The sequence below is a fragment of the Camponotus floridanus genome, unplaced genomic scaffold, assembly GCF_003227725.1.
Source record: "Camponotus floridanus strain SB8 unplaced genomic scaffold, Cflo_v7.5 scaffold19, whole genome shotgun sequence".
Classification (NCBI taxonomy): domain Eukaryota; kingdom Metazoa; phylum Arthropoda; class Insecta; order Hymenoptera; family Formicidae; genus Camponotus; species Camponotus floridanus.
The window spans coordinates 1,805,735-1,816,280 of record NW_020229314.1 but is presented as its reverse complement, the minus strand read 5'-3'; the positions used below and the strand labels follow the sequence as shown (position 1 = coordinate 1,816,280).

The window sequence follows — 10,546 nt, the reverse complement described above, 5'->3', positions numbered from 1 at the left end:
AATTTTTATAAGTAGATGCTATTTTTTTTATATTGGTATATTAAATTAAAAGACGATTTTGTTGCATGCGAATCATGTTTCTTAAATGTAGATACAATAATAGGGTATGTATATACAAACACATACACACACACACACACAAAATATTTATCCATATTGTATCCTCATACAAGCACTGTTTTCTTTAATAATTTATTTCCATAAATTTCATGTCACTGTACATAACATCCGTACGCTTTTACTATTCCTGTCTATATCGTAATAGACTTACTATGTAATCGAGATACATAATTTGCATATATTCTTTAATGCAGTTACATATACACATATCCAAATACATACATACATACACACACGTACCACGCTACAAATATACAATCTTACATGGACTTTATTTCATTCGATTGAACAAGTTCGTTTTTTTGAAAAAAAATTCTATGCTTCTTATATAATTTTTTTATAATAATATAATAATTATGTAATTAAACTTATTCATATGCATATACTTCTTAAAAATTGCAAGAAAATTTATATCTTGATTTTATATTGTATATAATATAAAAAGAACTTAATTGTTTTTTAATCATCTAAAAATATGTTGAATATAACATTGAATATTGAATATTAAATATAATTAAAACAATAATATATAGAAAAATTCTTAATCTTAAATGCTGTTAAAAATTGATATTTAAAATTTGTTTTTCTGAAATATTATAAAGATTGATCTCTACATCTAAAGTTTATAATTTATGAAAAGCAATATTAGATAATAGTTTTGTGCAGAATGCCAATCTCATGTTTAAATGCAAAATTTACTACAGCACTATAAAAATATTAGATTACTTTATGTTTTAAAACTATCTTTTATAGAGAAGAAAAAATAAAATAAATAAATTATACATTTCCAATATTTTCATTTTTTACATTTATTTTTCATATTTCTATCGGAAAAGATCTGATGTAGAGTTAGCTATAGTAGTGAATTGTCTACTACAGTAGACAGTTTTTATTTTGATCATAACTATTAGATTGCACACAATCATTTATGGTTTCTTACTAAGATTGATAATAAACACTGCTACTATATCTATCATTATTAATTTTTAGCAAAATCATAAAGTACATAAGAATATATAAACATATTTCTCTAATAATATTTAATAAAATATTATTAGATTGCTATTAAAATGAATATGATCATCTATTCTTATACGCGAACACAATCTTTGTGGATGTAGTATCAATTCAATTTATGTATATCTCAAGAGATTCCCGCTTATTTTTATCTATGATATCACACATGTGATATATGTAATTTCTCCATATTTTCAGGTTGTCAGGATAAATTTGATTTACACTCGTAGGTGTTTTTTTTTACAATTGTTTTTAAAAACAAGAATTTGCTCGCAATTTCTTTTTTCTTTGTTTAGCAAGTTAATTCTGTTTGATATCTATAGATTATTTATCATAAAGTAAGTTCTTCAAGTTCTTTTAGCAATTCATCTTCTTTCTTGATCTTATCTAGTTGATTAATTTCTAATTGTTTTCCCAATTTTAATTGCTCCTTTAATTTAGAAATTTGATCTAATTTCTGTGACATAAATCGAAATTATTACCATAAGTTCTTATTCTCTAGTTATAATAGAAAAAAAAACAAAATAGCTATTAAATATATACTTACACTCTTCACTTTCTTTATTTTTTTATTCTTTTCAGGATCATCTGTTAATTCCATTTTTATACTTGTCGTTGCGCTTGTAACTTGTCCATTAACAGTGGAATTGTTAGATTCTAATTCTTTCTTAGCCTTTTTCGCTTCCCGGTTTTTCTTCATTTTCAGTGCAGCTTTTGATGGATTTGCTACAAATAAATTTCATAGAGTTAATAATGAAATATTTAAAATGTGTTTGTACATACTTACATTCTACACTAGGTTTGGAAGGTGGCTCTATGTCATCGTGTAATCTAAATGTAATATTTTGTCCTCTGGCACATGGTGGTCTATATGCTTCTTTTGGTGCTTTAAAAAAATAAATCGATGTTATATATATATATATATATATATATATATATATATATATATATATTCTGAAATTAGATCTGTACACTTATTTATTCCTAAAATATTCATAAAAATAACAGTTACCTTGCGATTGACTAGGATTAGAGATAATACCCTCAACTGCTTTGTAACTAATAGGTTTTGGTGAAAAAGTATTCAAAGGAAAGTTTTGCCAAATCACCTCCCATAATTCCTCTTGGTTATTCCAAGGTCGTTGATATACTAATGAGCCAGTGTAATGCCAAATCTTGAATCTAATAATACACACCCATTAATTTACAGCATGTACAATGTATTTAAAATTGAACATAATATCTTTTTATACGTTTATTTTTACCCATTGCCGATTCGTAATCTAGGTGCTGTAGTTGCTGTCACAAAATGTTCACCATCTGGTGACCACTGGAGTAGTGTAGTATCTGGTGCATCAATTTTAGCAATAAGTTTTCTATTAGCAATATCCCATAATTCAATGCTGCCTCTGAGATTGCCAAATCCGGCCAAAAGCAATAGTACACAGTAGTCAAGGAAATTAATTAATTAATAAACATATTATTATTTTCTATTACAAATACTAATTAAATGCTGATGACATATGTGGATTTATCAACACACATGTTAAAGTAATAAAAGGATATTGTTGCCATATGGATTGTAATATATGCTATTTCTATGTAATGTTCCAAACTCAAAAATGGCTTCACATTTAACATTAAACAATGTTGCTTTAGCTGGCATAAAACCATATATCACACAAAATTCTGTATTTTTGGGAGACCATTCTACTGCATGTATAGGACCTTCTTTACCTAATTAGAAGAGTTTCCATTAATATAATATTGCTATGCAAATTAGTTTTAGACATTCTAAATTGTTAATACAAGAAAGGAATAATTCTTTTTGAACTTACTGAGCGTAACCATAGCAGTATCTCCTTTTGTGCTAAGATAATGCAATGTCTGTTTCCCATAATATGATGCACCACTCTTATCAACTTCAGTACTTGCCATCAATAATGCATTAGTCCCTCGTTGATGCCAATAGATATCAACTTTATCTGCCTAAAAATCGCAAAGTAATGTTGAGTAAAAGAAGAAGATATATGCAAATATTTGTACAATTAGGATACAGGTGCAATGATTTACCTGAAAAAAGCTCTTGCTCGCGAGTGCTTCTCCAATCTCAAATTTTGGATATTGAAATAATCTTCCAAATGAGGGTTGACCAGGCTTTCCTAAAATATATATTTAAAAAATCTTTAATTTAAATATATTTAAAATTTTATGAAACAACATCAATGTTTTTAATTTAAAGATACACATATTTAATAATTTTTTAAATACATTTTTAAATAACAAATCATTAATTATTATTATATTATTATTAATTATGATTATTAATTATTATATTAAGATATTATATGGAAAGTGCTAGTAATGACAATAGCAATGCACATAAATTTTATTTTGTTGAATTTACAAATAAGTATAACTAGTGATGATGTGTAATACTTATATTATAATTGTATCGTATCTATTTGTTGCGCTATTTACTTGTATAAGCATATATGATTCAATATAAATATAAATTAAATTATTTTGAATATTTTTTAGATGAATTTAGATAAACGTTTAATGTTTAGAAACCACATGGTGCAATTCTGTTACATATAGCAATATAATTTTTCTACTTAAAGAAAATACTTACAAATCGTATGCTGTATAATAATTAGGAAAATTTTCCATAGTAGATCCTGTTTCATACTTGAGTGTTTTGGGAAAATGTCAATATGTGTGTCTATTATTGTTGTTTTTTTAATATCATAAAACAATATATATGGTCAGAAAATTACTTTCAAATCTTCACTTTACTATATTTTTATCAAATACATATATGCTTAAAACAAGTAAAACTGAAATAAAGTAGAAGTTTGTAAGCTATAGCATAAAATCACAATGCAATTGTATTATTTCCAAATCACTTCATTTAACACAATATTATCAAGATAAATTTCATCTATATAATACTATTTATGTTTCATTATAATATTCTCATCATGTTTCAACAATAAGTGCTATTATTTTATGTACAATTTTATGAAACTGTTATACATATTTTTAACATAATAAATATAATTAGCTTCACAAATTTAATATCCTATTATATAATAATTAATACTGACTATATATATTGTTATATAGAAAAGAATATTGTACTATAATAATAAATATAATTACCAGGCATGTAGCAGAGAATATGATAGGGAGCATTACCAGGTGCTATACTAAACTTGGCAACTTTGGCTACACTTATCTTGTGTACATATCTATCAAAATTATTATCTTCATATAAAAGAACATTTACACCATTCAATAATCCACAGAGTTTCTCATCACTTGACCACTGTGGTTCCCTATTATTGAAATAAATTTGAAATTATTTCTTACAGATATATTAAAGATAGATATATTTATTTTTTCTCATAGATATATTTAATAATAACAATGTCAGCAATGTATTTCTAAGTGGATTGCCATTTGATGTTTATATTATTATTACATATAGTTATTAAATTCTAACTCTTTAAATTTATATAATAATAAAAAAGAAACAGAATTATAATATAAATAAAATATATGATATATTACCAATTAATTTGTTTCTTCTGCACAAAACTGTGAACTAATTCACCATTTTCAGATTTCCATATGTGAAGATTTTGTGTTCCCTGAGGATTTGTTTGCGTTACTGAAAATATATTACAATATTTTTACTATTAGTTATAATAAAATTAGCATTTGAAGTTAGCATTTATCTACATATTTCATATATATGTATTATTTGAGATTAATTACCAAAAGATGGTTCCCAAGTTGCTAGATATGTACTACGAGTAGAGAATTGAATAGCGCAGATCTTAGGTCTTGCAATTTCGGCAACAGCTTTCCAGGTCTCGCATAATACAATTTTAACACCAACCGCATTAACCCACGCAAAGTACCGGCCATCTGGACTAAAGAGCATAGCTTTACAGGTTCTGCTGTCATCTTTGGGAAATGTTTTGACCGGTTCGTAAGACGGTGGACCTTGAGCTAGATTTATACCAGTGGACCCTCTCACTATATATTAAAAAACATTAATAAAAAACATTAACAAAAAAACATTAATATCTTTCTCCTCTTGTACATGATAACAATGCAAATAATAGTTAGACTACATATGCTTGTACATATTTATTGAACAGAATTCCCAAAGAAAAATATCAAATTTACAAACTTTTGTGACACAAATGAATGTATCAAGCTAAAAACGTTCCAATAATTTTTTTTTTTATTTGCTCTCGCAAAACTTGCATCAACAGTTGGCATTTGGAAAGTAACACGTCAGCAGTTACAGGTTAGAATATAATATTTCGAAATTTTGTGCATATTACCGCGCGTTTATTATTTACAAACATTATAATGTCAATATTCGTTTGAACATCGCTGTTATCCTAAATACATCTAAATTATTCGATGCCACGAGACACATGTCTAACACGTTTATCGCGAGAAACGGTGCCCTATCTGAAACGTCGTGCAACAGGGGTTGGAAATGGATACGCGCATCCTTGAGGAGGGAATTACTCCGGACGATCGTACGTTCGATCAACGATTGACACTCTCGCGAAACGTATTTAAAACATAAAAACCTGAGAAAATGCTTACCAGCAACGCAGGGAATCGGCGAAGCCATCTTACCACCGTTACCATGTGGTATCGTCGACATTACTACTACTACGTACGACTATGATCTGAAATTGGGCACTTCCGGCACATGCTATCGCATCGTGACAAATCCATGCGTGTCCAACTCAGTTGGAGGAAAATTTTCGAAATTACATTTACATGAATTCTTTATATTACATCTATGGTTTATATGTTGTTTACAGGGGAGCTTTCATATATAAACTATGTTTACTATTAATTATTAAATATTTACATTAAATTAAATGTCACGCGTCTCTTCGATATGCGATCGATCGATGCGTTTTTCAAATTAATATTTGAAATACTGACAGGACGGGACTCTCGAAAATACTTTGACGCGCGATGATTCACGAAATATATCACGAATGAATCGCGCGCTCCGCTTGCATGATTAATTCGCACCTTCGATTCGATATATCAATCGTATTATATCATCTCGTTATAAGTGATTGTACTTTACAAGAGGAACAAGGGACGATATCTATATTTAGAAACATGGTTACGAAATGTTAAACGTGTTGTTTTTCGGCTATACGATATATATCGCGATAGTAAATTTCTGTAATCTGACAGGAAGCTGTTGCGCCTGACTCGACGAGTAAAATCTGTCTCATTGTTATTCCGAATACGCGTGGTAGAGTGAACCGCGCGCGCCATAAGACCCATTGTATCGTGCATTGTATTGTGCTCCGCGAGTGACAAGCAACGCACAGTGCTCCGAAATATTTCTGTGATCGATGGTCGCTCGACTAAACGTATAGCTTCGTAGACGTACGTAGAATATCTATGGACGGAGTTGTATGCGATCACGCAGATCCATTTGACACCTGCCGAATTACGTAGGGCATGGCAAGTTCATGCTTCAGGTGAGTGTTATTTGTTAATTTTATTCAACGATATCACGCACGTTGCGCTGATCGTATTCTGTGAACATCAGCGATAAATTTTGCGCGAATGCAATGAAAATATCGCATCTATTTTATTTTGTTTTCGTTTTATCAAGGTTAGGTTTCCTCCTGTTCACACGCCCCTTTGTGTCGAATTTGAATAGGAGAAGCTCTCTTTATTACAATAATTTCTCCTATTTTTTATTTATTAAAATTTATATATTTTTCATTGTTTCCATTCCTTGTTATACATCAATTTACATGGATCGTTTATGTCATATTTAAAGTAATATGAAAGTAAGAAGTCTACTTGCTCTGTCATCTGTTTACAATTAATTAATCAATATATTGATTAATTATATTGTACAGTTTTATTTATTTATTTATTGTATAAGATTTGAAACACGTATCTTATACATTTGTTCCTAGTGATGTGGACGAATATGGTTTTGAACGACCACACGATTTCGATTATGAAACTTATGAAGATTTTATGTCAGAGTACCTTAAGGTTCTCGCAAAAATGGCCAAGAAATGGGCAAAAATTATTGGCGAAGGAAAATCGTTACAGCGAAGCATTACTATAAAGAAATATGTTCGTAAAGGCATTCCAGGAGAACATAGAGGATTGGTAATACATATTATAAAGTTTCATCTATTGCGCTTCAAATTTCGATATTCAAGATAAATTGGGAATCCTAGGTATGGCTCGCTGTGAGTGGCGGGGAAGAAATAAAAAACGTGTCGCCGGAACTCTATCAAAAATTATTACAAGGTCCGCATAATACAGAAATTGCTGAAATTATAAAAACTGATCTCCCAAGGACGTTTCCAGATAATATATTCTTTAATAATACAGAGAATCAGCAGCATCAATTATACAATGTATTGTTGGCTTTTGCTCATCAAAATAAAACTGTTGGATATTGTCAGGTAACATCCAAAATGCGCACTCTGGAATATACAAATACAAATACTTTTCAAAACAAATAAATATACAAGTTGTTTTATAATGAGAGCTTCAAGCAAAATGTTTGCTTATTGCATCTTATTTTATAGTACATTTATATTTTTTAGGGTTTAAATTATATAGCAGGTTTACTTTTACTTGTAACAAAAAGCGAAGAAACAGCATTTTGGTTATTAAAAGTGTTAATTGACAAAATCTTACCAGATTATTACACGCGCACTATGGATGGTTTACTTACTGATATTGATGTGCTTGCAGAATTAGTAAGGTAAAACATAACAAAATGTACTAAAATATCATTTGTCAATAATATTTACATGTATCTGTATATTATTTATACATATAGGATAAAAATGCCTGATGTTTATCAACATGTAACAAACTTAGGGTTGCCTTGGGCAGTAATTACAACAAAGTGGTTTGTGTGCTTATTCGCAGAAGTCTTACCTATAGAGGTATATTATTAAAATATTGAATATAATTTTAAAAATACATACACAAATTTTTCCAAAATACTTGTGGCATAACTGGAAATATCAAATGCTTTAAATTTAGACTACTCTACGTATTTGGGACTGCCTCTTTTATGAGGGTACCAAGATTATCTTTCGTGTTGCATTAACACTTATAAAAAGGAACCGATCTAATCTGTTAGCTTGCCAAGATTTTACAACATTAGCTGAATGTTTCAAGGAAATTACAAAAGACAGTATTGTTTTACGATGTCACGAATTTATGCAGGTATATAGCATTGTACAGTGCATGTAACTTAAATATTGATTAGGTAGACTTATTAAAAATAAGTAAATCAAATATTTACTGTAATATTATTAGATAGATATGAGTAAAAACAAATGTATATTGATAAATTTTTTTCTCATTTCACAGAGTATTTTTAAAGTACCTGGATCACTGCCTGGTAATACAATAACAAAATTAAGAACAAAAGTAACGCAACAACGTATAGAACAAAAGCAAGATAAGCTAGGACGATAGTATTATTGACCGATTTTTTCACATACACCGAAATATTCTAGTCATTATTCATTTGCATCTTTTGCAAAATGAATGCGTGTAAAATTGTATTATATATATTTTGTTATTGCATAATTATTCTATGCTCTATTGCTGTAAATATAAGAAATTTATTTAGCAATATAAGAAATTATAGGTAACATATCTTCTCAATTACTCTGTTTATTTTAGCTTATTGTATATAGAATATAAAATAAAAAACTAGAAAATATAAATACTTTATCAATGATATATAAAGTATAATTGTGATATAAAATATAATAAAAATTTTATAATTGATATTTTAAAGAGAGATGACATAGAAATATTAATTAAATAATTAAAAAAACAATTCCTCTCAATATTTTATTATATTTAATATCAAGTTTATATACATATACATATATATATACTTTTGTTTATGTATACAAGCTTTTTGCAAAATTTTTAATCTGAATATTGAGGATATTGAAATTACACGGTAAAATTAACTGATTTAATGAATACAAATTATTAAATATTTTATTCTATTTTTTTAAATAGTTTATTTATTATCGAGAGTAGATAAATAAGATATATAAGATAAAATAATAACTATATACATTAAAATTTGGTTTTTCCTAAAATAAACATAAGATATATTACAAATGTGTACTACATGATCTCCTTTTATTATTTCTCAAGTATATCCTTTGCTTCATTAATTTTTGCAGCAATATATGGAGATCCACCACGATCTGGATGATTTACAGCCATCACTTTTTTAAATTGTTCTTTTACTTTTGCTTTACTAGCTGTAGGCGACACCCCCAAGATTAAACTAGCTTCTCGTCTGGTCATTTTTGGTTCAAACCCACCCTTATAATACTTGCTGCTTGCTAGTGACTATAAATGTTAAACAATATCAATACTTTCATGTGCATGCAAATATAGTTATAAATGAGTCGAGAAAAATAAGCATTTCTACCTGTGAATCTAGCTTTTTTACTGTCTCAGCCATTTTCTGTGATATATGTGGCATTCTCTTGAGCAGGTAACGACCAGTAAAACCTACAGCAGCAAGGCCAATACCTGCTGCTACAACAGTACTCGCCTACAGAAAAATTAGCTTTTGTAACATTTTAAATTTAAAGTCCCAAATATAATAAAATGTCTTAATAAAGAACAAAAATATATATCATAAAGGGTACAAATATAGATCATAAACTTAACCTTTAGTTGTTAATTTTAAAATTATTAATGGTATATCAGAATTAACATCTAATAGAAACTATGCAGCTCTTTTCACAATAAAATTCTTTTTATTTTACAATAATAATATATGTTTATTGACATAAAAAAAGACGTAGAAAAAAATGATGAAATATTTGAATACCTTCGACAGTTTCGACATTGAATTTATTCGTTTTTATATTTCTCGAATAGAAATTTAGTTCACATTTTTACAATATACAGAATACGATTTTAGATATTTCTCGATGAAATCGTCTGAAAAGAATTCTTACCATTTTATTTAGCTTTAAAACAACAGACGTAATTTTGTACGTAGTACACCGGGACGAAAAATATTTTCGTAGCGTGCTAACGAGCTACATTCGCTCCATCTATAGCTGTCTTTGAAGATGATTATCGCTCGTGATAAGATTGTTACACTGCATTATCGACCTTGCATACATCTCAGATATTACACAGATTTTTTTATCGAATTTTATAGAATCCCTTGTACATGTGTTATATTTATTTTATGTAGTTTTTTCATTTCTATTTTCATTTTTAAACCTTGCTGAAAATATTCCTGTTACATCTTAAATATATAAGGTATGTAACAAAACATGTACATGGAAAATATACAAACCAAATG

General features: G+C 28.2%; 3 protein-coding genes across 4 annotated transcripts; 1 reads left to right on the top strand and 2 right to left on the bottom strand.

Moving 5' to 3' along the window:
• Positions 1–1,167: 1,167 nt before the first annotated feature.
• LOC105248219 (eukaryotic translation initiation factor 2A) lies at positions 1,168–5,919 on the bottom strand. Its single transcript, XM_011252887.3, has 12 exons — positions 5,773–5,919; positions 4,921–5,184; positions 4,714–4,813; positions 4,303–4,478; positions 3,211–3,299; positions 2,976–3,126; positions 2,704–2,874; positions 2,403–2,577; positions 2,150–2,319; positions 1,925–2,023; positions 1,685–1,863; positions 1,168–1,594 (listed from the first exon to the last, which is right to left on the bottom strand). Exons 1-12 carry the CDS (start codon positions 5,831–5,833, stop codon positions 1,469–1,471), a joined length of 1,761 nt encoding a protein of 586 aa, XP_011251189.1. The 5' UTR covers positions 5,834–5,919; the 3' UTR covers positions 1,168–1,468.
• Positions 5,920–6,251: 332 nt separating this feature from the next.
• On the top strand, positions 6,252–8,784 carry LOC105248218 (growth hormone-regulated TBC protein 1-A). The gene is made up of 7 exons (XM_011252886.3): positions 6,252–6,680; positions 7,131–7,332; positions 7,404–7,634; positions 7,779–7,939; positions 8,018–8,126; positions 8,227–8,412; positions 8,560–8,784. Exons 1-7 carry the CDS (start codon positions 6,661–6,663, stop codon positions 8,665–8,667), a joined length of 1,017 nt encoding a protein of 338 aa, XP_011251188.1. The 5' UTR covers positions 6,252–6,660; the 3' UTR covers positions 8,668–8,784.
• A 534-nt stretch (positions 8,785–9,318) lies between these two features.
• LOC105248217 (mitochondrial import inner membrane translocase subunit TIM14) lies at positions 9,319–10,301 on the bottom strand. 2 transcript variants are annotated; one of them, XM_011252884.2, is made up of 3 exons: positions 10,061–10,285; positions 9,653–9,778; positions 9,319–9,570 (listed from the first exon to the last, which is right to left on the bottom strand). In XM_011252884.2, the coding sequence occupies exons 1-3, from the start codon at positions 10,076–10,078 to the stop codon at positions 9,358–9,360; spliced, it is 357 nt and encodes a 118-aa protein (XP_011251186.1). In that variant the 5' UTR covers positions 10,079–10,285; the 3' UTR covers positions 9,319–9,357. The 2 variants fall into 2 exon arrangements, with proteins under 2 accessions (XP_011251186.1, XP_011251187.1); XM_011252885.2 differs by having other exon boundaries at positions 9,322–9,570; positions 10,191–10,301.
• Between the last annotated feature and the right edge of the window lie 245 nt (positions 10,302–10,546).